The following is a 24,526-nucleotide window of genomic DNA, read 5'->3' on the forward strand; positions in this document are numbered from 1 at the left end:
GACACAGGAATAAAGAAAATCATTTAATTCCAACTCCAGCATCTAAAATATAAGAATGGCTTCCCCTTCCATACCGAACCAGAGGGGGGCGGTGGTGCGCCTTACAGACTCACGTCACTTCCACCAGAGAAGAAGAAGCAGAGAAGTGCGCGTGTTGTGGTTGCCCTGAGCATGAGTAGCAGTGAGTGTGTGAGTGTGGAGGTCGTGCTCGTGCTCGCCCGACATGTCTGTTCTCTACCCGACTCTCCTGCTGTGCGCGTACGGCTTCTTCTCCAACCTGCGGCCGTCGGAGCCCTTCCTCACCGCCTACCTGATGGGGCCGGACCAGAACCTGACGGAGAGCCAGGTCAGTAGCATCGTCTCGAAACCTACTGACGCAACAACGCTCCTGTCTGTGTCCTCACAGGAAGGACGATCCCCAGGTTGTGCGCCTCAGTTAATAGTCGTGTTAAAGGTTCAGTGGGTAGAGTTTAGGGACCTCTAGTGGGCAATCAATCAATCAATCAATCAATCCACTTTTAGCTGTCTAGCCCATATTGACGAATCACAGTTTGTCTCATAGGACTTCACAAGGTGGGACATCCTCTGTCCTTAACCCCTCAACAAGATTCAGGAAAACACGTAGAGACCTCCAAGAGAGAGCCACATGTGAGGGGTCCCTCTCCCAGGACGGACAGAAGTGTGATAGATGCCCCCTGTAATGGAGAACATCAGCAAAATAAGAGTCTTTACAGTTTGTAATAAAAGAAAGGCTTCAAGGGAATATCTTCAAATTTGGACTTAAAGATAAGATATTGGTGGTCAAAGGTCAAGGTGACCTCTTAAAACATGTTTTTTTTATGACATAACCTGAGAATTTATACGCTCATTACGACACAGTTTAACAATTTGTTGAAATGACGAAGGGATGACATTTTATTTAGAAAAGGTCGAAAGTCAACTTCACTGTGGCATCTCGATGTTCTGCAAAAAAACACTTTATCGGCCGTCACTCAGGAAACAAAGGGGAGATTGTGACCGTACATCCTGTCACCGAGCAGGTTGGCAGAGGCTGCGCTTCTGGTTTCTTGTTTCGCCACATCTAGATCCGCTTGTGTCAGAGCTCGAGTTGCCTTGCGCAGAAAAAATCCCCCAGGAACACAAGGCTCAGATCCGTTGGAATTTCCTCGTTAATCCTTCTTATAATAAGCTCCATCAGCTTAATAGAGGAGGCCGGGTAAAATCATTCAAGAGGAGAAGAATTTGCCCAGAATGACCGTGCTAAGATAAATCACTGGCCTGTATCTGTGTTTTGTGTGGCATCCAAAATCGTGGAAAATTGGATCAAAGACAAAGTTCCAGGAAGTGAAGAAAGTGGTTCAAGTTTCTAGCGTCATCAAACTTTTTTTCTCTATAAAGGGAAGGAGAAGGTTTCTATGTTGTCCCTTCCAGTTACAGTTTGCCACAGGGACATGTTATCATGTACAGACCCTAACATACAAATTGCTTTCCCACACAGCTGAGTGCAAAATCTCTATGTATGCAGATGAAGGACAAAAACTGAAGACAGGACGTAGGGATTAGCTGTTCCTAAACACACAGTAAAAACTGATAGGAGGGTTGGGGAGGTTGGACGAACTCTCCGACCTCCCCACACTTCTACGATGGCTGACCCTGAGTTCTAACCACTGTAAATCTTTATCTGTTTTCTCCAGATCGTCAGTGAAATATATCCAGTATGGACGTATTCCTACCTGGCGTTGCTGTTCCCCGTGTTCCTGGCCACTGACTACCTCTGTTATAAGCCTGTACTGGTCCTGCAGGCCATTAGCTTGGTGGTTACCTATGTCATGCTGCTGAAGACGCAGGGCCTGTTGGCCATGCAGCTCCTGGAGTTTTTCTTTGGGCTGGCAACGGCCTCGGAGGTGGCCTACTACTCTTACATCTACAGCGTGGTTGAGCCAGCACACTACCAGAAAGTGACGGGCTACTGCCGCAGCGTTGCTTTGTTTGGATCGGCCGCGGGGTCTCTGATCGGACAGCTTCTGCTTTCCGTGGCCAAAGCTCATCTGCGCCACCTCGTCATTGTCACTCTGGCATCGGCCGCCGTGGCGTTTGTGGCTCCCTGGTTTCTACCAATGCCCAAGAGGAGCTTGTTCTTCCACAAGAGCTCAGCAGCAGCAGAGAAGAGGCCGCGCAGCAGCAGCACGCCCCTCATGGTGAAGGCGGAGGAATTGGAGAGCAAAGTGCCTCTGAACAGCCGTGATGACTCCACGGTGAGAGACAAACTGCTTTGTTCAGGTTAAATCAGGGTCATGATGCATCTGTTCAAATGTGACTCGCTCGCTCTGTTTTACATCTACCTCTTTCTGAGCAGATATCCAGGTCCTCTGAGGCAGAAAGCCAGAGCAGCGGTCTTGTGGAGGTGATGCAAATGCTGTTCGCCGATTTCCTGGAGTGCTACAAGTGTCGCCCCCTGCTTGCCTGGTCGGTGTGGTGGGCTCTGGCCACGTGTGGCTACTTCCAGGTCGTCAACTATGCTCAGCCACTGTGGGAGAACATTCGTCCATCCAAGGACTATGAAATCTACAACGGCTATGTGGAGACACTGTCCACTCTGTTAGGTGAGGCTGCTTTCGGCTGCCACTTTGTGAGAATCTAAACTCGCCAGCTTTGTCTGGGGCTCAATTGAGTCGACAAATTGCCGACAGATACATTTACTCTCACAAGTGTATAGAACAGATTTCAGACTTGGAAGCAGTCACATGTGTCTGCAGCGATGTGTGAGTGAACAGTATCTAACAGCTGCTCTCTTACAGGGGCTCTGGCCGCTCTGCTGGTGGGCTACCTACCGATATGCTGGGCTCTGTGGGGCGAGCTGGTTCTGTGCGTCCTCTCCCTGCTGATGGCTACGTGTGTGTTTGTCATGGACACACTGAGGCAAATCTGGCTGTGTTACGCCTCATACATCCTCTTCAGAGCCACGTACATGCTGCTAATCACAGTGGCCACGTGAGTGCAAAGAAAACACACAAACACAGTTGTGATTAATCTCAAACTATTGTGTGCGTGTGAAGGTGAGGCATCGGACATCTGTAAACTCCGACTGGGTTATAGCAACATTGTTGGCAACAAGGAATGACGACATCTTAGAGGAAGTGATTAGAGTAAAGGGAAGAGAGAATCTTGTATAACTTAAAAACAAACCTATAATGTCCCATTCATCCATTGTGAATATGATCTGGTTTGAAAAGTGTGGGAAAGCTGAATCACCCCGCCAACCAAAAACAAACATGAGCTTAGACAAATATCAGGCTGCAGGATGATGAGGGATCATGATGTTCTTCCTCTGAGTTTTTCCTCTTGTGTATTAGGTTGAGGGAGGATTTGGATGTCAGAGGTCGTACTCACTAGAACCAACATTTACTTCCGTGCTTTTCTTTCACCGTCATTTTCTAAACTGCTGTATAAATCAAGAAAAGACTCGTCCATAGATCTAACCTGTAAACCCTCCTCATGATGTTTTGCTGTGCTCTGACCCTTCAGATATCAGATTGCAGCTAGTCTCAGCACGCAGCGGTACGCCCTGGTGTTTGGAGTCAACACCTTCATGGCTCTCCTGCTGCAGTCTCTGCTCACGTTCGTGGTGGTGGACTCGGCCGGCCTCGGCCTCGACATCTTCACTCAGGTGAGGAAGCCCGGCCCAAAATGTAACATGGAGGCCCCTGTGGTCGTCTTCACTGTTACTTACTTCAGGCCTCTAATCTACTTCAGTATTTATTTTTTATTTTTCAGGCTCATCGCTTTCGTTTTAATGCTTTTGATGGAAAGTATAATTTTTTTTAAATTCTGCATCATTGGGTCCTGCTCACAAATCTTTTTTTTTCTTTCACTCTGTTTTTACTTTATTTATTTTATTTGAAGTAAGAGTGGTTTACGTTGAATAGTCTTCAAACTATTTATATGTCACAGTTTAATTTGCTCAAGCATCGGTGGTAGAAATAGTCTTCAGAGGGGAACTTCTTACTTTTATACTTTGAGAACATTTCAGAGCCTGTACTGTTATACTTTTACTTGAGTAAAGAATGTGTGTACTTTTTCTACCTCTGGGACTGATGGTTGCCTTGTTTCCTTCCCTCAGTTCCTCATCTATGGCGGCTACTTTGCAGTCATTTCCACAGTCTTCCTCATCGCTGGCCTTTTCAGACTTGCCTCCAGGAGGCGCTGCGAGCAGGACGTCATGGCCAACAGCCGAGCAGAAACGGAGTCGGACTCTCCTCCCATCAGCGATGCGTGCTCCAGCAGATAAAACATAATCAAACTGGCGCAGTAAAGCACCAAAGCAGAGAGATCGCATTGACTCACAGGGTGAGCATTAACTCTTCAGCTGCACTGTAGTAGAAAGTAGAGACTAAAACCTAAAGTCTGTGTAACGACTGCAGGCTACTCACTGTTTCTTTACCTACACTTATTTAAACACTTCTGGCCACTAGGGGCCAGGGGAGCGTAGAACAATCTGACAGTCACAGCCGAAGCAAATTATTGTGATGGACTCTTGTGTGTAGAGGACGACAAACAGACGTGGTGGCCCCCCCCAAAAGTGAAGCCAAAGAATCTCGATCGCCACCTGATGGCTGGCTGCAGTATTGGTCTTAAATCCTGGCTCCTCCATGTTAGTGGAGGGGACATGGACCAGACGAAAGAAAGTACTCGTCAAAGAGATTTTTCCCAAAGATGGTTTCTGTCAGTTTAGGTAGTCATTACCACACCGACACTTATCAAGTGTTCATGTGACCTTTAAATTTGGTTTTGATTAGTTATTTGACGATCTAAAATCATCTCTCAGCCCAGGCTCCATGCCTTATGTCGTCTATCTTTATATACAGCCTATGGTATGTAGTGGGATCGTTATGTCTGAGGTGGCTGCTGCTGGTTACTCTGTTAATACTTGATAGCACTTAGACTAAACACAGAAAAGGTGTAGTGAGTATATTAACGCACAAACGTCATAACATTGAATGTGATCATCAGGTGACACCACTTTACAGATGGACAGGAATCCATTTCTGTGCTTTTCCTTATTGAAGCTGATGCCTTAGACTTGATGAACTGAACTAAAGAACAGATATGAATGGTACTTTGTTACTACTACTTAGCTGTGTTAAATCTTATACCAGCCAAAAGATATGCTTCTATTGTTCTATTTATTATTTTCTCCTTATAACTTATAGATTGAGTATTGTTTTGTCAATGATAAGTATTGGCACTGATAAGCTGTATCAGGCTTATCTATATGTACTGTACTACACAATACCGATGAGGCCTGGAATGTTCCATTCTCAACCATACCTTTTTTAATACTGTTTATGGGCCTGTTCATGTGAGGTTCCGTTGAAAGACGAGTTGCTGTGTTTGAAGAAGTGCCTCAAAAGGTCAAAAAATACCTGGAGCTGCTTCCTTTCTTCAAAATAAATTCAGGAACGTTTTCAGGGCACGAGAAGATACATTTCTTGAATATAAAGTTGCGACCAAATCGCTGCCTCGAATCAACTGAATGAAGTGTGTGTGTGTGTGTGTGTGTGTGTGTGTGTGTGTGTGTGTGTGTGTGTGTGTGTGTGTGTGTGTGTGTGTGTGTGTGTGTGTGTGTGTGTGTGTGTGTGTGTGTGTGTGTGTGTGTGTGTGTGTGTGTGTGTGTGTTCTTCTGGCCAAATGTTATGTTTTGTTTTTATTCATATCAATATAAAATCCTGCTAGAAGAGTTGGATTTGCAACTTAATAACTCTCACTGCTGTAGAAAAAACACATGGTTTGTTTTGTAGTTAAATGACAATGTAAAGTGAGGACACTGTTTGCCTGGTCAGTGAAAAGACCCTAAAGTACATGATGATGATGATGATGATAATATGAATAATGATAATTCTTCTTATTAAGGCTTCACTATAATGTTGGGAATTAATGTATTGTTGTTTGAACATGTGTTCTCCTACCAAGAAAATACTGTATCCATGCAGTTGAAATGAAATACTAAAAGTATTTATACGATAGTGTTACTTTGAGTCAAAGTGGTTGGAAACACATTTGTCATTAATGCTAAGCAGCTGAATGTGTTCATTCTGTGTTTCCTGGATAACTTGTGGTCACATATTTGTGTGCCCCCCCCCCCACTAAAAAGTTTATACTTGAAAATTTCAAAGTTGATGTCTATGCAATACTTATCACAAATATACTTTTCTAATGTTCTCTATAAGTGTTTGTTTTCATTGTCTTTCTTATTTTAATCATAAGTATTTTATGTTTTCAACAAAGAAGCTTGTTGGAATTAAAGTAAAATTCTGTGTTGGGTACATGAGGTACGTCAGAGGACTTTAATAACAATTTAGTTCCATGCTGCTAAAGTACAGGGAATTTAAATACAGTGAAGGTCAAGCTTATTAATGTCAGATTTATTATTAGTGTATCTCCAGATTTATCCCAAGCTGTTATTACTGCAGCCCCTCTGAGGACAAGCTGTTTTATACTGCCACCTGATGGAGATGGTGACATCTTTTTTTGATACAAAGGCACTCTTGCTGTGGAAAAATTAAAAAGTCTTTATTAGTTTGGCTAATGCATGGTACACCTAAAAAAATACACATACACATTGCAGCACACTGGTCTTTATCGTGGGGTAAAGAAAAAGACTTGTATGGGCCTGATAGATACATAAATGAATGTAGAAATACATCAATATGAAATGTAATTAAATATAGAAATATGCATAAATAACATATTTCACAACCTAACTGAATGCTTGTTATTTTTTATTTATATATCTTCAAGTTGCTTATTAATTTATAAATGTTTTTAAATGTTGGTAGTTTCTGTCCTCCATACATACGTTTTGTCATGAGTCCAGTAGTTTTGCGTAATCCTGCAGACTAACAGAAGCACAAACAAAAGAAACTGTGTGTGTGTGCGTGCATGTGCGTGTGTCAGGTGAGGATCCAGAAGACGGTGAGCATGGCCATGATGCCGTTGAGGCCGACAGCACCATAACCCACTTGAAATCCATGGCCAGATTCATCTCTATGAGGAAACACAGAAAGGCAAGGCAGTTTTCACCGTGATGTCATCATCTGCTGGTTACCAGTGAGTTCAAACACAAGGGACCACACCACACACTCGTCTGACACACTGTTACCTGAGGGGCGCCAGTGACAGCGGTGACAGGAACCCCGTGCCCGGCTGGTACGAGTCCAGGTAGGTGAGAGTCCACGAGAAGACGGAACAGATGCATCCAACAACTACTGACAGCACAAGGATGCTCCAGAAACCTGCACACACACACACACACACACACACACACACATACATCAACAAATGCTTTTTATAAATGATTAATAAAGTTATTTTCAAAGCAAAATAGCAACGCACCATCAAATTGGTTAAAATCTGTATTTATTTTTGTTATCCCAACTTCAGCCCTTTATTACTGATAGAGGATTATAGGGCGACTTCATGTAACTGTATGTGGAGATGACAGAGAGAGAGACGTCCTGATACTCACCCAGGATTCTCTCTTCAGTCCCGTCCTCTCCTCTCACTCTCCCTGCCCGCAGCTCTGAAACAGTCACACTCAGTCAGTGTCCCGGGTGACAAGCAGCAGCAGCAAAGCAAAACATCGTTCTCATAAACATGATAAATATCACTGTTAGAGCGTTTGGGGTCATTTCATGACATAAACAAACCCCGTAGTACAGACAGTATTAAAATTTAGCTCGGGCGAATTTAACAGTCACTGCCATTCCGAGAATAGACTTTTCATATGGGATACCAGTAATTACATATATATTTTGTAGGTTTTATAGATTTATATTGTGCCAACTTATGTCTGTTAATGTTGAACCTTTTAAAGTTTTTATTGTTCCTTATATTTTGAAAATTGGAAGGTTTTAATGTTCTTTATTTAAATGTAATCATGTAAGTGAAACATTTGAATTTAAAAACACTTCCTACCCAAGAGTATTTATAACATAACATTGACTAATGCTGTTTGAGGGGCCCCCCCTGGGAACTTTTGCTTGGGGCCCCAATAGCCAAGAAAAACTTCCACAAAGTCACTTGATAGTTATTAAAAGTTTAAGTTTCCACAGGATCGTGTGAGTGAGACACGAAAACGCGTTACCTTTCAGTATGGGGTAGATGAAAGCGCACAAGCAACCGACAGCGGACACACACGCCGCGGAGCCCAGGACGGACAGGGCGACCACGGACCAACGTCTGGGGCCGGGCCGGTGGGGGAGCGGCCGATCCGCGGCCCCTGACCCGACCCTCCCGCCGGGTCCCACGGAGGAAGAGCCTGGATGTTCCATTTCTTTTAAAAACCTCCGTGTTCCGCTGCAGATCCGAGTCAGGAACTCCTCTCACTTTCTGCTCTTCCCATATTCAGGCGGCACTTCCGCACTCAGAAATGTCCCTCGGGCTGTTCCGTATGTGTAGTTCTACTTTATTTATTTATTTATTATACCAGGCGCTTAGGTAAAGGGTTAAGGTCAAATACAACACAAAAAATAACAACAACACAACACAACGTAGATTAATACACACAAAAGCCCCAAAAGAGAAGGAAATAATATCATAATGTGTGTAATAATTTGACGTCAGATTAGATTTAACTTTACTGCCATTACATATATTACAAGTAAAATGAAATGCAGTACAAAGTCAAGACATTTTATACATGTATCCTCTTTGGTGCTCTAAAATACATCAAACACATATGTATAAATACATAAATTGCCTGTTTCATTACCAAACTGTATGTATTAAATGTTATGTATTTAAGTATTTATTTTAGAATTTACCTATTAATTCATATATTGTCAAGTTGTTTATTTAGTTTATTTTATTTGATAAATTATTGGTGGATTCATATTTTAATTTGTGTCGCTTCATCCCCCTCAAACGACCACGAGAGGGCGCCAGAAATCTTCTACGTGCTTTTATTTTGACACGCACAGCACAAGGCGTCGTAAACAGAAGTGCGTGCGCTTATTTTGAAAAAAGAACCGGAAAAGGTGTTGACGCAGTCGGTTGTTGTCAGTGGCGCTGCCGGAAGTCCCACAGCGAGCAGAGACGCCACAAAGCCCGAAGACCGACCGCGGAGCACCGACGCTTTCACGGTAAATAAAACGCGGTGACTGCGCCGTGAGTTCGATGCTGGCGCCGAGGAAGCTCGGTGGAGTCCGGGTCTGAGGAACCGCCAGCAGCGGGTCCTGCTCGCGTGTGTGTCCGCTGACAGTCGTGTGTCACGGGGCTCGTCCGCCGCGATAACATCGGTGTGTTCCGCTGCGGAGATGCGCTCTTAGCTTAGCGTCTCTCCCAGTGTTTCTCTGTTTAGCTGCGAGCTTCACCACGAACACACAAACACACGCACACACACACACACACACACACACACACACATAGTGCTTCAATGAACCGGGCTAGCTTGCTAATGTGCTTTAGGCTAGTGGAGTTAGCACGCTGACAGTTAAACAGATTTCTGGGAAAGTTACCTGTTACCCACTTGTTGCTTTTACCTGCCGACACCTCAGCTCGTGTGTGTGGGCAGCGATCGGCCAAACTATATTAAAACCATTTTAATATATGTCCCATTTTACCAGTAAACACAGTTGATTACATCCGAAGGCCCCACTTTCAAATGCCCGGTTACACTGGAACCCTCCCATTTGTTCTGTCAATAATCTCCCACTGTGCGGTTTGATAATGTGAGGTTTAATGTGACTGAACAGGCTGATGCATACATGCACAGTAGCTACAATTCCCACTGATCGCTGTAGAAACACAAACTGGGACCAGTAACATCTCATACCTCGAAGGCAGCGGTGACCTTTAAGGTCAGGAGAAGCAGGCTTGTGATTGGACGGAGATCATGAGTGAAGGGCTGTCGACACCAATCAGGAAATCCAAATATAACGTCATACCTCGGTCTCAAATGGATTATATGGATGTTTCTCAGCCAGGAAACAGTTTTTCTACAAACTGAAAGGCAAAGGGAGGGAGAGGGTCGTCCACTAACCAGAGGGTTGGTGGTTCGATTCCCCGGCTCCTCCAGTCTGCATGCCGGATTGTCCTTGGCAAGATCCGGTGTATGAATGGTGTGATAGAACAAGCTGATCGTGAGCTGCGTATTGAAGTGCTGTGTGCATGAATGCAACTTGTTAAGTGCTTTGATAAGCCTGGACTATATAAATACAGTCTATTGACAGAAAGCATGTACGTGTGTGTGTGTGTGTGAGTGACAGCTGCTGCATTAGAAGGTAACACTGAACATGGTATTGTCGTATGTGTGATTTGTGATCGTGCCTAGTGAAGCAGCAGTGTCACGAAGATGGGTAGGATGGAGGGTGCAGTGTTCCAGATGTGGAAATGATACAGTAACAACTTCCCTGTTTCTCTTGCTTACTTTGATCTTTGTGCAGGAAGTGAGTGATTGTAGGGGATGAGGGCGGGGGCGGGGGTGTCTGCAGTATAATTTTTACTGGGTACCAGTGTTCAACCCCCCTGGAGGACACTAAGCTGCTTTCCTCTGCTGCTCTGCAGAGCTGTGATAGAGAGGAGAAATGAAGGGGGGCAGGGTGCTGCTGCTGCTGTTGCTCTAGCTTTCTATAAACTGCTCATATGTATACACACAATGGCTGTGTGTGTGTGTGTGTGTGTGTGTGTGTGTGTGTGTGTGTGTGTGTGTGTGTGTGTGTGTGTGTGTGTGTGTGTGTGTGTGTGTGTGTGTGTGTGTGTGTGTGTGTATTGCACCATGATCCTTCAACGCTGACACCTATAAACAGGTGTTGTGGCTGGGCGTGGGTGGGGAAGCACCGGATGCTGTACAGCTCCACTGCTGCAAATCCTCCAGACAGCAAACGCACTGTTTTACTGTTTGTCTGATTCTCTGTCTACTGGGATGTGAGTTTTAAATCGTAGATATGAGAATGGTTGGATTGTAGCTAACCGGCGAACAACTTGAACTTATTTAGATGTCAGTATGCTGACCGACTGGCTCAACAGCTAACTGGATGACTGTCTCCCTGACTGAATGTGTGACATCAGTCATAACGCATGACTTTGTTGGGTGGTTTTAAATCTGCCTGACTTGAAGCAAACAGTATGAGGCTTGCAAAAAAAACCCAGCCGAGATTGTTTGTCTAACAAATCAATAATAATCAGGTTAATTAGTTTATCAATTCATGTCAATGGATTGGATGATAATGGGTTCAATCGACATTCACTCCCGGGTGGAATGACTTGCAGTGTACACAGGTTGTTTATCGACTCCGATTGACAGTGATGGAAACGTCACACCCGGGTGAACAAGCTAATTTCCTCTATTTTATTTAGCACATTGAACTTTAAGGTGCTGGTGCGTAAATATCCATTTTTACATCTTAGGAACAATGTGCAGCATCTTTTTTTGTGTGTGTGTGTGTTAAAGATGTATAAGTCTCATTTGATAGCGACATCAATTAGGGCTACAGCTAATAATTCTACCAAGTGATTGATATGTCAATGAATTGTTTCGTCAGTAAATGATCAGAAAATGTTTAAAAATGTGCATCACAGTGTTTGAAACAGAGGTGATGATGCACGAATGTTGTTTGAATGTTCAGTCACATAAAAGCACGACGAGGCCTCAGCGGGCTCCGTTCACTGATGCAAATCACGAGATGTGGATGAAATGTCTGAAAAAAATAGCAAGTGACCTTTTCAAATCCGATCGTCTTGCCACTATTTTTGCTGAATTGGCTTCATGGTATCAGCCTGATGGCCGATAATGAAAAGAGAGACATTTGTTTCATATGTGGTGCCAGTTAATTTCTCTTTTCAGATATGAATAGTAAGTGTTGAGCTAATGCACGACCACAGATGAGCTCAGAGTCCGGTGGCACGTCCTCGGCCCTCTGACCTCAACTGGTTGACCTGCTTTCGGGTGCACGGTTCAGGAACACACTAAGCAAGAAAACAGGAACCTATCATCCAAAAAGCCTTAGCATCGTCGTGTGTGTGTGTGTGTGTGTGCGTGTGTGTGTGCGTGTGTGTGTGTGTGTTGGTCAGCTGCAATAGGCTGATTGTGCCCGTTGGTTAGTAGCAATATTTATTTAAAGCAACATGCTGTCATCCAGCATAACATCACAGAGCAGAGAGAGAACAGAGGCCATGTGTGTGTGTCTGTGTGTGTCTATGTGTGAGTGTGTGTGTGTGTGTGATAGAGAGAGAATACAGGGTGAATAAGTGGGGGCTGGGCCAAAGGAGCTAGTGTGAGTGAGCGGGGAGCGTTAATACGTGAGAGGAGGCAGAGAGATGCAGTCATTAACTGGAAGCAGATACATGATGCTGCTCAGTCAGTGGAGCTGCTGGAGGCAGTACTGGAACATAAACCATAGTGATCCCAGCTATACCCAGTATCCAGCAGAGTGTATACAGTGAATAAACATAAGCATTAAGTAGCTCCTTGGAAGACATTATATTTAAGTGCAGGAAGTCGGAATTTTAATGGTTTCTTTTGACTGAGTCCAAATAGTCTCCCGTTGATGTTGTCACTAATGGTGCTGATGCTGCACAGCTTCTAAAGGGTCCGATTTGCTCTTAACATATATAAATACCTCTTGTTATTATTAACAGTGGTCTTAATTAAGTTTCAATGGTATGTGTTGATTGTTTATTTATGCTCGGGATGACTTCATCTAAGCACATTTAATTGTAACTGCACGAGAGAGAGAAACACAGATGGAGCCCCCCCGGCTGCATGAATCAGTTTTAGAAAAATAGATGTGATTGGCCGACCCTGATTGTTTCAATAAGCAAAATGATATCCTCAGCAGTTTATCCAGTCATCCCATTCCAGATGTTTTCTGCATCATTATATTAATATTTCCCATAAAATCAACATGACAGATTTTTCAAATTAGAAATGAAAGCTATGACATAGTTGTGTTTCCACACACTGCGACTTTACACTGAGAATATGTATTGCCTGAGTACCACAGTGACTAGTCCGCTGTGTGGGTTTCCAGTTTCTCAGCTCTCTCTGTTCTTCATTCCTTACATAACTATATCTGTTATTTAGCTTGTGAATGACGGAGGAGGACACTATGATGGTGTCAAGCAGAGAGGGTCCTGAAGTATGTTCTGTTATCTCCATATTTAAATGATATCTCAGCTCTCCTTTCTCCCTCTCTCTCTCTCTCTCTGAAATTGCATATTTGCATTGATAATATAATCGTGTAAATAAATGACCCATCACAGCAGCTTGTGAACTGTCAGCTGACCCGACGTCTCTCTGTCTCTTGCAGGACTCTGGCTGCTGCTGTGTGGAAGTTGCCGCTTTGTGCGTCTTTGTGCGTCTGAGGCGTCCCTGTTGAGCGTGTGTGTGCGACTTGGTGCGTGTAGCGCCGTTCTGCAGCGTGCGCGATGTCTTCAGAGCTGCTGGTGGATTTCGGAGATGACCCTGCGACTGCACAGCTCGGACAGCTGAAGCTGGCCACGATAGAGGACCAGCAGTGGCCCACCGATGAGTCGACTCTCAGCAAGTCAGGTGAGAGCGATTTGTGAGCACGCATCACGAGTTTGTGGATCTCATGTGGAGTCGATGGTTCCTGAATAGTTTTATTCATAAAATCACATTCCTTTTATGTGCAGATCAGCACGGCAGACACTTTAGATTTACACAAGTGTGTCTGAGTTAGCTATCCACTCTCTCTATCACCATATACTTGAGAAAGCACATTAATAGAAAGTTCTCCCTTCACTTCTCTCGATGCATCGCTCTGTGTCAACCCCATAACAAAAAATACAATGGGAGGAAGCACTTAGCAGTAAGCTTCCCAATGACGTAAGGCAAATAAGATATACTTGCACACAGAATTAAATGATATCTACTGTTTGTTGTTCATGTGTGTGTATTGGTGTGTGCGTGTGTTTCAGAGACGGACCTGTCCCAGCGCTTTGACAGTGGCTCTCCCCACCTGCCCTGGGACCATCCCTTCTATGACATCGCCCGGCATCAGATCATTGAAGTGGCAGGTCAGTCCTCACAAAGCCCGTCTGATGGTTTTTCTGTCAGTTGTTTGGCTCCTCTCTTCGTTCTCGTCTGTGACATTAGTCTTCTACCAATATTTCCTCAGACTAAAACTTCCTCATTTTTTTTAACGAGTATGAACATCTTTAAAGAGTCAATACAAGTGACGTTGAATCCATGTGTCCGTGTGTCTGTAGGTGATGATAACTTTGGCAGGAAGGTGATAGTGTTTAACGCCTGCAGGATGCCCCCACAGCATCAGCTGGACCATCACAAGCTGCTGATGTAAGTATTAATGTGACCTCAACTGCTGTAGATGTTCACTTTGCTTGAGTTGGTGCTGTTGAGTTGGTGCTGTGTTTACAGTAAAGTATGTTTTGTCTCATTAATCATGGTAAAAAAAATTCATGATCAGTGAAATAAAAAAAGCTGAGCTAGGATCTTGCAGAATTGCATTTGCACAATAACTAGCATCAGCTGTTAGTGAGAGAGTGGAGGTTTCCTTAATTCAGGAAGTATCAGTATTTTTTAAAAGACATAAATATTTATAAAAAAGTGATTATCAAGCTTCTATAGCTGATTGCTTCTCTCCATGGACTCAAGCAGTCGACAACTCCAAGTATACAATACCCATGTACGTCAGAGCCCATTAGCAAAATGCTTGATATTGAATAACAGCAGAATAACTTCACGTGACTTTGAATGACTCTTGCACGAGGCCCGATGAGTCCTGCTCTTCCACTGTGTAACAGGTCTATAGCAGAAAGGAGATGTTGGGATTAACCTGCTACAAGCACCAAATAACATTACAGGTTATTAAAAGTCACTGGTTTGACTCAGATCAGTGATATTGTGGTTACACAAACTGCTGGCTCACCATGACACAATCACATGACTCAGTGAGGAGAATGTTGCTCTGTAGTCTTCAAAGTGAACCGTTTTTCTAAGTATCTCAATTCCATAAAAGGAAGCAAAAGTGCTACTTCAGCTTTTTTTTTCTCTCCCTACAGTGATGTTTTCTAACCACATTTTGGTGAATAACAATACATTTGTTGTATTCTTGCAGGTATCTCAAAGGAACACTGGACCAGTACGTGGAAAGTGACTACACTCTGATCTATTTCCATCATGGGCTGACCAGTGAAAACAAACCGTCTCTCAGCTGGCTACGAGATGCGTACAGGGAGTTTGACAGAAAGTAAGCTGAATAGCGTCACTGGACTTGGCACCAACACATCATAATCATAACGACACAACCGCGTTACACAGCTCCACTGATCTCCACTGTCTGTACGGCGCCTTTGATCCGAGTATCTGCTGTCTGTGATTTCAGGTACAAGAAGAACATCAAGGCTCTGTACATTGTCCATCCCACCATGTTCATCAAGACTCTGCTGATCCTCTTCAAACCTCTCATCAGGTTCTTTTTACAAATTACTCGGCATGTTTTTGAAGCTGATGTTAACACCTCATTTAGCTGTGACTTGCTGGTGTAGGTGTCATTTTAACCTTATGAGCCGTTATTAGTTTCAGACACTTCTCTCTCACCATTTAACCTTAATTCACCTCTTGTCTTTTATCACACATCTTCCAGCTGGGTTGAAATAAGTCGTGATGAGACTGGCCTGGGTTTTTGTGATCAGACTACCACTACCAGGATTAAAATGAAACCACTGAAATCATTAACTTGCAAACCAAATGGCAGTGCTATTTCTCTAGCTTTGTGGTTGTAGACTTCTGTTTTTCCTCCTGTACCTTGTTCTGTGAGCAGATTATTCTTGTGAAACTTGTGAGAGTTCTTTAGAAGATTACAACACACAAGCTGTTGTATAACAATCGGTGTCTGGTCAAGTGGTGTCGACATTCAACAGCATTCGCAGCCCTTCTCACATAATTCTTCCTGTGTGGGTGATTGTGAAGTACAGATAACACAGATACTAAATCTTGTTTTGAGCACAGTGTGAATAAGATGTGTATAAAAATAATCTAACATCAGATCTCACCCTGATGACACTTTGCTGCCCTTGGCTTCTGCTGCTGTTGCCTGTGATTAAGTTATTAATTATTAATAGTTTTAAAAAAAGTGCCTGTTTGGCCGATCACCCAGTGGAAATAAAAATGTCTTCTAATTCCCATTAATAATGCACTTTACTCATAACATGTGACGATGCATTAGCTGCTTTTAATGATAACAATTAACGTGTCACTTTACTTTGAATCAAGAACACGCTCATTTCTTATGGATGTGAGGCTACTTCATGAACAGAAGGGACAAAGTCACTAACATGGTTCTAGCACCATCTAGTGGCAGCTGTAGAAAACTACAGAAGCAATCGATTCTTTAGATATGTGGATTATTTCCGTTTAAAAGTCATTCTCCAACCGAAACTGCCATGTTTTCAACAACCGGTCTCTGTTTCTCGCCCTGTGCAGTTTTAAGTTTGGCAGGAAGATCAACTATGTGAGCTATCTGAGTGAGCTGGAGGACGTGGTGAAGTGTGAGCAGCTGCTCATTCCAGCACGCGTCAAAGAGTGAGTGCTGAAGTAGGAAATTATACACAGGGAATATTTCCATTTGCATTCTGTACATTTAAACACATTTACGATTGGTAATATTTCTTCTATGTCTTGTTATTATACATTTCCATCCAGAAATAGAACTTGGTTTACTTACTTCAAATCCAAAGCACCTAATAATCTAACATGGTCTCTGTGGCAGGTACGACAACAAGCTGAGAGCGTCTCTGAAGCCGAGCGCCCAGCCTCCCATGTCCCCTCCTCGCAGCCCTCCGCTCCCCAACCAGGTGTTTGGGGTGCCACTTGCATTGTAAGTCCCGGAATGTGTTTTGTCTGACTGTCAGATTCTGCTCTAGCAGATTTCACTCACCTCTGCCTGTGTGTGTGTGTGTGTGTGTGTGTGTGTGTGTGTGTGTGTGTGTGTGTGTGTGTGTGTGTGTGTGTGTGTGTGTGTGTGTGTGTGTGTGTGTGTGTGTGTGTGTGTGTGTGTGTGTGTGTGTGTGTGTGTGTGTGTGTCAGGCTCAGACAGAATAGTCCAGATGGTGATTCAATTCCTGTGGTGATGAGAGACACAATAGGTTTTCTATCAGAGCAAGGTAAGTTTTGTTGTTGTGCTAGACACACAAACATAGTCGACTATACTAAATTGATCCCTCGGTAAGAACCACCTATTTTACCCTGGTTGTGTTTGTTTGTCAGGTTTGGAGATTGAGGGGATCTTCAGACGGTCGGCCAACGTCACTCTGGTGAAGGAGGTCCAGCTCAAATACAACTCAGGTAGGACTAGCAGGCATGTTTATCTTGATTTGTGGTGATGATAGACTAAGACAGTTTCTTTCGGATGGTGTTTCTTTTCTTACTGCACGTGTTTGCGTGTCTTGTAGGTGCGCCGGTGAATTTCAGAGAGATTGAAGACGTCCACTTGGCTGCTGTGATTCTGAAAACGTTCCTGAGGGAGCTGCCCGAGCCCCTGCTGACCTACCAGCTCTACAACGACATTGTCAACTTTGCCAGTACGTTAATACAAGTTTTGATGCACCCTTTACACTGTAGGTACATGGATTCTCTATTTATCCTGAGGGAAATTCCCATTGTAGCAACGGACACACGACCAAGAGATAAATTACCTACTTTCATAAGATACAATTAAATGCATCAACATTTGTGCAGTTAAGAAATATGTGAATTGAAGGTGTGAACAGGTTGTTTTCAATTCACAGATAGAGGAAGTTGTACATAGTATAAAAAGGAAACGAACACTGACACACGCAGAGGGAAGAGAATCACAAAAACCTCATTCCTCCCTGTGACCTGGGTTCTGACTGTTCCACATCTGAAATGAGCTACAACTCCTAATGGTGTTTGTGCTTGGTGTTGTGCAGCTGTGCCCAGTGACAACCAGGTGACGGCTCTGAAGACGCTGGTCGAGTCCCTGCCAGAGGAAAACCACACGTCGCTGCGATACCTCATCACGTTCCTAGCACAGGTACAGCTCCTGTTCTCCAGAGCCTCTCAGGCCTGTGTGTCAGACTGTTACCAGCAACAACAACTTGTGTGTGTGTGTTCAGGTGTCAGCCAACAGCGAGGTGAATAAGATGACCAACAGCAACCTGGCTGTGGTGTTCGGTCCCAACCTGCTCTGGGGGCGGGACAACGCCATGTCACTGAGCGCCATCGGGCCGATCAACAACTTCACCAGAACCCTGCTGGACCAACAGCATCTGATCTTCACCTAAACCAGCACACCACTGGGACCCGCCTTCTCATACAGCATTTAGTCGGACCAATCAGCAGCTTCATCAGGGTACTTCCCCCATCAGCAGCACTTAGATACAAAAACCACTTCATCTGCTTTTCAATTAAAATACCATCAAATACTTTCATAATATCCTACAATAGCCTTCATTTAGTCTCTGACCGTTCTTTCCAGTCTGATTGGCCCATTTGCAGTCATGTGGCTGTGCAGTCATTGTGATGCCATTTCCATGAGCCTCCCTGCATGAGTGGCTGGAAATGGAACACGCATTAGACCAGCCAATCAGATGGGGCCTGTTTGACTGACAGAGACGACAACTGACACAGTGGCTCTCCAGTAATTTTACTGTTGCACTTACTTAAAGTCTCGCAGGTCATGGCAGCAGAGGCCTTGATGTCCTGGATACGAATCCCTTCCACCAATCTCCAAACCACCGCATCCATGTTGTACATTTCCCAGAATGCAGCTTATTGAAATCTCTTATCAGCCCCTGTCTAGTAAACCTGCACTTTGAAACCACAGTATTCCCCCAGTTCACAACACAGACTTTCCGTTATAAATCTGATTATGAAGCACTGAGATAACCCCGAAGAGTACACGGCCCTGACACTCTGTCGTCTCAAACATTCACAGACAGGTTCACACACGTTTTCCAACCTGCTGGGAATGTTTGAACGGTGTTTTCATTATGGACCAAACAACACAATAGTTGGTGTGTTATTAGTTAAATTAGATTGTAATGTGTTCAGACATTTTCCTGTTGCGATATTACATTAGTGAATCTACCACCTCCTCCTCACCCCAACCCACCCTTCAGAACCCCCACTACTAAATACTAATGCATGTGTTTGTACCTGTTTTCATGTGGTTCTCAGGCCCGACCTGAACCCAGTGTGGCTCGTCCTCTTTTATCTCTGTAGGGAGATTACTAGCGACTGGACTTAGACCTCCTCAGTCTCTGTGTATATGTGCTGTGCTGTGTTGTGCTGTCAATCTTCCTGCCTGCTCCTTTCTAACAAAACAAAAAAAAATGGCCTCCAGCTTCACAGAAAGACACAGAGAGCCGGGGGGTAATATATATATAAATGTATAATAGCTACAGATAATGAGAGAATGCAGGTTTTGAACCTTTTATGATCCCAGAGTGAAGAGAGGAGCGAGTCTCAGGTTAACTTCTAACTCGGTGAACTTGGTACCAAACGTTGTGTGTGGACAATCTATGAAACGCTGTAATGAAGTGGAGCAGAGTGTTAAAGCTCAAACCCAGATTTGTGGACGTAGTTTGGGTGTCAGAGGACTCACTGCTGTTCTGTTCTATATCCTGCTTCTTCATAGCTCTTTCCTTACTATATTTGATTCAGTATTAATAAGAAGATCTTTGACTTTCCCGCTGCCGCAACATAACACTGACTTAACTCGTCGTAGCTCGCCACAGGAGCTGTTTTGTGTTTTAATGGTACTGGATAAACAGCTGACACATCTCCACAGAATGAAATTCAACATTCAGTAGCACAAACACAGAAAGTACAGGACCTTCATTTACCTCAAGTGGCAGAAAGAACCAGTTCTTTACTTTCCAGTTAACGACAAAACAACACCTCCACTTCGATGTGTTGTTTAAATACACAAACACATTTCCTCACCACTTACTCCACTAACGCTCGTTTTTCTTAAGTTAAATTAGCAATTTTTCACAGTCAAAAGTATTTTCTATATTATTGCCTTCAAGTGTGGCAACTTTGCAGGAGGAACTGAGGTACATTGTGTAGGTCAGTGAAGAGCAGGGTATGAACACAATTCATCACAAAATGGAGCGACACAAAGTTTTGACATCTTTGATAATTGAGACAGAGAATATTTAGTCCTTTAAAACTCTATCTAGGGCAGCTCTTCCCCCTCTGTACCATCCTATCATGTAGCATTCAGTGCAGATGTAACCAGGGATTTGTGGTGCTTGAAGTCTAAAGCATTTTAAACTATGACACGTTAGTAGTCTCCAGGAGCTGCTGCGTGTCTGATACGGGCTCGTGCACCTGATACACTGACAGTGGTCGTGTGTGAGTTATTGTCGTTAGTTGTCTTTTATTCTGGCTGCCATCTTAAGTCGTGCTGCATCGCCGCTGTGCATTCTGGATCTTTTTAGTCCCTTCATATAGCTGAGGAAAATATTTCCCATGAGGGAAGTCGCTGGTGGGAGTTGTGAGGTATTTTTGCTCTGTATTTGCCTTATGTTGTGGTTGATGGTGCACAGCTGATGTATGATGGTATGTGGGCATGTGCTCTCTCTTCAAAACAATATCAATAATAATCACAAGATAACTTTCATCAATAGCAATGTAACAAATCAATATAGTTGTTATGCCTTGTGCCAAGCAGCTCCTTAAGAAGAGACAACCTTGACTCAGGAGCAAAAATCTGTCTTTTATCCAAGTAATACAATAATGTGGCATTTATTTGATTGGAACACTAATATTGCTCTACTTGCCAGTCGTCATTTAAAGGGGAATTCCAGTAATTTCGAACCTGGGCCCCCATGTTTGTAAATGTATGTAATGTGTGTAAATGAAAGGTACTTACAAAAAGCTTTGGGGAAACTGCGACAGTCGACAGAATCGCCACTAAGAGTCTTTGCTAAGAGTCTGGTCCTCTTCTGCTCTCTCTCTCCTCGTTTGTGCTTCAATTTGTAGGAACTCTTCTTCCGTTTATTCTGGTTTAAACAAGTTGGGAAGATTGTTGAAGTCAGAGGCTTCATTGACGTTGTCCACGTCCGAAAAGGATTCCGCTTCTCTCAGTAAAATCCAAACTCCTCTCAACCTAAGTGAGACTTCTCATTGATGTCGCCGGACTCGTAGCAAAGACCCCAAAATAATAATTAGTAATTTGTCTCCACCATATCTAAGAGAGACACGCCTGGTTGTACTCTGAGGTGCATCATCAAGCTTTATACTTACTCGTCATTCCGTTTCCAAAGCCTTAATTTCAAGACCATTTCCCGCCGCCTGTCTCCAAAGTGAGCTCATCCAAAGCTTTGCATTCTGTGTCAAATTCAAACAATTATTCAGGTTTGAGGAGCTCGGTGTACTTTGTTGTTGACGAGTGAGTGTGTTTATATATATATATATATATATATATAAAACTTTGGCTGCAAGTCCCAGGAACAGAACCGTCACCTATTTGCCCTTTTGGACCCTGATCACTTTATTCCTGCGGTTTTGTGTGGAGACTCAAAGGGGCCAAACACTATCGTTGTCCTCTATGTCGTCGGTGGTGAAAACCCTTGCAGTGAGTAAATACTAGTGTTGTAACGTTATGGTTGTTATGATGCGACGTGACTGAAATCATCATCAGGTCTGAGATACAGTTTGACTGAAGCTGAAAAAAAATCTCAACTGTTTAACCTGTTGTATCTCCCGGTCGTGTCAATGCCGTGATGGTAATCGACAGGCTATTGGTGTATATATGGGTGTGTGTGTGTGTGTGTGCAAGTGTTTATTTGTGTGTAATTCATATGGACCCAGCACATTTGAAAATATGTTGGGGTTTAAATGTATAGCTAAAAAAAACTTTAAAAAAAAACTAGGGCTCTGTATAAGGTGTGTGTGTGAGTGTGTGAGTGCATGAGAAAGACAAACTATGTTCTTTTTTGTGTGTGATTTGTATGATTTGAAAAAACAAGCAAAAAAACCAAGATGAACCCAAAACAACTCGTTAAAATTTGACAACTTGGAGGTACAGTTTTATTATTTGACAATGTGTCTCTGTGTGTGTGTGTCTGTGTGTGTGTGCATGCTCGTGCCTTATCTGTTAACCCCCAAGTGATAGTGTGTGATTAGCCATCAAAGTGCCAGTGTGCCCGTTCTGCCATAGATTAACACAACACGAGGTGCGTTTAACACAGCTCTGGTGTTGGACCGTGTTCACAACAGGAGTCGCAGCAAAGCAGACAAGTGGAGCTTCCGTCCAAACTCGTCAGCTTGTTGAACTCAGGCCAGCTGTAATGGAAACTCACAGGCTTAAAGAAATCCGTAACGTCGGAGGAGGATTAAAGGTTCAGTGTGTAGTGACATCTAGTGGTGAAGTTGCATGTTGCAGCTGAATGCGCCTCACCTTCCAAACATGAAAGAAAACCTGTGGTGACCTTCAGTTGTCAGAAAACTCAAAAGGTGTTTAGTTTGTCCAGTCTGGGCTACTGTAAAAAAAAAGAAACATGGCGGCCTCCATAGAGAGGACCAGCTCCCTATGTCAATATAAAGTATTTAATTATAAAGTGCCAATTCTAGGGTAAAGAAAACAACAATTTATACAATTAATCTATATTCAGTTTCTGCCAATTAATCCTTTATTTCACCTGAATCTTACACACTGAACCTTTTTAAAGCTGAATCCAATCAATTCTGACACAACAAAAATATGAGAGAGATTAGAAGAGTTTGATTTAAATAAAGTCCGAACTGAGGTATATCTCGTTTCTGGATTCTCAGATTCATCTCAAAAGCTTTGAATCCTCTTCTAGCACATTATCGTTTACTTTTAATCTCATTAGTTCACACGTTCAGGTTTCAGATACTTGCGTTCACACTAAATACGGCCGCATACATTTTCTGTTTCATTTCTCTATTACAGTTTTTCCTTAACTCTGCTGGTCCATTACAGCCCCCAGTCTAATCTATGGATCTTTGTACTGTAATTGTTGTCATGGTGACAGTGAACAATATTTCTCCCGAGAGAAATGATTTTGGTTTCCAGGCTGATCTTATTGATACTTTGTGACTTTATTTTCTTAATTCTAAAATCTTTTTTTCATCCTTTTACTTTTGATATGTCGTGGATCTTTAGTCCTATATATGTATGATATGATAGTATACTGTAATATCAATGTGTGCAAACAATAAAGAGATGGTGAATGAACGCTCGGGCCACGCAGTCCTACTCTTATCTAATCACTCACATGAAGGGCTGATCTTTAGAATAATAAACTCGTGAATTATTATTTAGGTATTTCCCCTACTATGGGATTGCCTATGAACACAGGGTGATGTAACCTCTCTTTCCAAACAGCAGAGGGTGCTGACGCTCGTTTTTTGGACACAGGGCAAACTGCCTGGTGGCAAAGCATCTGAGGAGAATATTCCCCCAATGGCACTGAAATATGAAGTTTAACGCAATGGGTTTTAAATTAATATTTCTATATTTACATTGACACACGGTCGAAAGGCACAATATAACCCAGTAAGGTGAACTTGAGTGGAAAACACGATACCAGACGCACCAACTTCAATGGTAAAATCTTTTATTTAATGGTAACTCAGTAATGTTATTTCCTCTTGGATACAAATCAACTCAAAATACCAGTAGTACAAAAGTAGCCAAACTTGACAGAGCCTTATGCAACAGCGTGGGACAGATGAGCTGTCGGACTGGCTGGCAGTGCCGTCGTGTTTCACAGTGCTGCTTCCACAAGCTCACATTCTGCCTTCACCCTGAATGAAGATCGTCGGAAAGAAACAGACAAAAGAAACAACAGCCGTCCGTTTTTTAATTCACACTCGCAAGTTGGTAGATTATGTAAATCGTTATGAGATCAAAATGAAAAACAAAGCACGTTCGAGCCAAGACGACACGTTTACAGTTGATTCTCCTTATTCTGGTAAATAGGATAATATGTCGTAACCTCTTTATTTTTGTATTTGTATTTATAAAGCGCCTTGTAACTGATTTGAAAGGTGCTATACACATGTAAAAGGTTATTATTATTATTGGTGAGGAGTTTGTGTCAGCAGCATTAATATATATATTTATATATTGGTGCAGATGTGAACAGACCCTAACAGAGGCCCCTAAGGAAACCCCAGTAACTCTTACTCTGTGTGTATACTCTATAAATGTAGTATTTATTAAAATGCAACCACAGTATAAAGTGACAAGGCCTTAAAAAGACATAGACCTGAAAGTCCTCGTCTGTCTTCACCGTCCCCGTCGAATAAAAGCATAAAAAACATGGGTTCCTTCTAATTTAGATCCTCTCTACGACCCAGAGCCTCTTGATGATATAATAATGAAGATGCTGCTTTCAACCTCCACTATTTCATTCCAGTATAGAATGTGTTTTAGTGGTGACACACAAACAGGCGTCTGTTTATACTGGGGCTTCCTTTAAAAAAAAACAAAAAACTCATGTTGCAGGGTTTTACTTTCTACACGGTGAGTGAAAGAAAAGAGGG

At 43.1% G+C, this 24,526-nt stretch overlaps 3 protein-coding genes and 1 long non-coding RNA gene across 6 annotated transcripts; 3 read left to right on the top strand and 1 right to left on the bottom strand.

Moving 5' to 3' along the window:
- Positions 1 to 80: 80 nt before the first annotated feature.
- slc19a2 (solute carrier family 19 member 2) lies at positions 81 to 4,667 on the top strand. Its single transcript, XM_034609965.1, has 6 exons — positions 81 to 346; positions 1,695 to 2,255; positions 2,357 to 2,603; positions 2,799 to 2,991; positions 3,526 to 3,667; positions 4,121 to 4,667. The coding sequence occupies exons 1-6, from the start codon at positions 224 to 226 to the stop codon at positions 4,286 to 4,288; spliced, it is 1,434 nt and encodes a 477-aa protein (XP_034465856.1). The 5' UTR covers positions 81 to 223; the 3' UTR covers positions 4,289 to 4,667.
- Positions 4,668 to 5,536: 869 nt separating this feature from the next.
- LOC117776294 lies at positions 5,537 to 22,479 on the top strand. Its single transcript, XR_004616421.1, has 3 exons — positions 5,537 to 5,552; positions 21,899 to 22,360; positions 22,469 to 22,479. It is a non-coding gene; the product is annotated as an uncharacterized LOC117776294 (long non-coding RNA).
- Positions 5,558 to 8,430, bottom strand: arl6ip6 (ADP-ribosylation factor-like 6 interacting protein 6). Of its 3 annotated transcripts, none has more exons than XM_034610112.1 (5): positions 8,144 to 8,430; positions 7,526 to 7,579; positions 7,160 to 7,292; positions 6,942 to 7,044; positions 5,558 to 5,576 (listed from the first exon to the last, which is right to left on the bottom strand). In XM_034610112.1, the coding sequence occupies exons 1-4, from the start codon at positions 8,328 to 8,330 to the stop codon at positions 6,951 to 6,953; spliced, it is 468 nt and encodes a 155-aa protein (XP_034466003.1). In that variant the 5' UTR covers positions 8,331 to 8,430; the 3' UTR covers positions 5,558 to 5,576; positions 6,942 to 6,950. The 3 variants fall into 3 exon arrangements, with proteins under 3 accessions (XP_034466003.1, XP_034465994.1, XP_034465986.1); XM_034610103.1 differs by lacking the exon at positions 5,558 to 5,576 and adding an exon at positions 5,645 to 5,674; XM_034610095.1 differs by lacking the exon at positions 5,558 to 5,576 and having other exon boundaries at positions 6,857 to 7,044; positions 8,144 to 8,429.
- Positions 9,011 to 18,429, top strand: arhgap1 (Rho GTPase activating protein 1). The gene is made up of 13 exons (XM_034609982.1): positions 9,011 to 9,140; positions 13,308 to 13,549; positions 13,939 to 14,037; positions 14,230 to 14,317; positions 15,099 to 15,230; positions 15,366 to 15,452; positions 16,466 to 16,564; positions 16,752 to 16,859; positions 17,069 to 17,145; positions 17,249 to 17,326; positions 17,434 to 17,562; positions 17,932 to 18,035; positions 18,118 to 18,429. The coding sequence occupies exons 2-13, from the start codon at positions 13,426 to 13,428 to the stop codon at positions 18,283 to 18,285; spliced, it is 1,293 nt and encodes a 430-aa protein (XP_034465873.1). The 5' UTR covers positions 9,011 to 9,140; positions 13,308 to 13,425; the 3' UTR covers positions 18,286 to 18,429.
- Positions 22,480 to 24,526: the final 2,047 nt, after the last annotated feature.

The sequence above is a fragment of the Hippoglossus hippoglossus genome, chromosome 2, assembly GCF_009819705.1.
Source record: "Hippoglossus hippoglossus isolate fHipHip1 chromosome 2, fHipHip1.pri, whole genome shotgun sequence".
Classification (NCBI taxonomy): domain Eukaryota; kingdom Metazoa; phylum Chordata; class Actinopteri; order Pleuronectiformes; family Pleuronectidae; genus Hippoglossus; species Hippoglossus hippoglossus.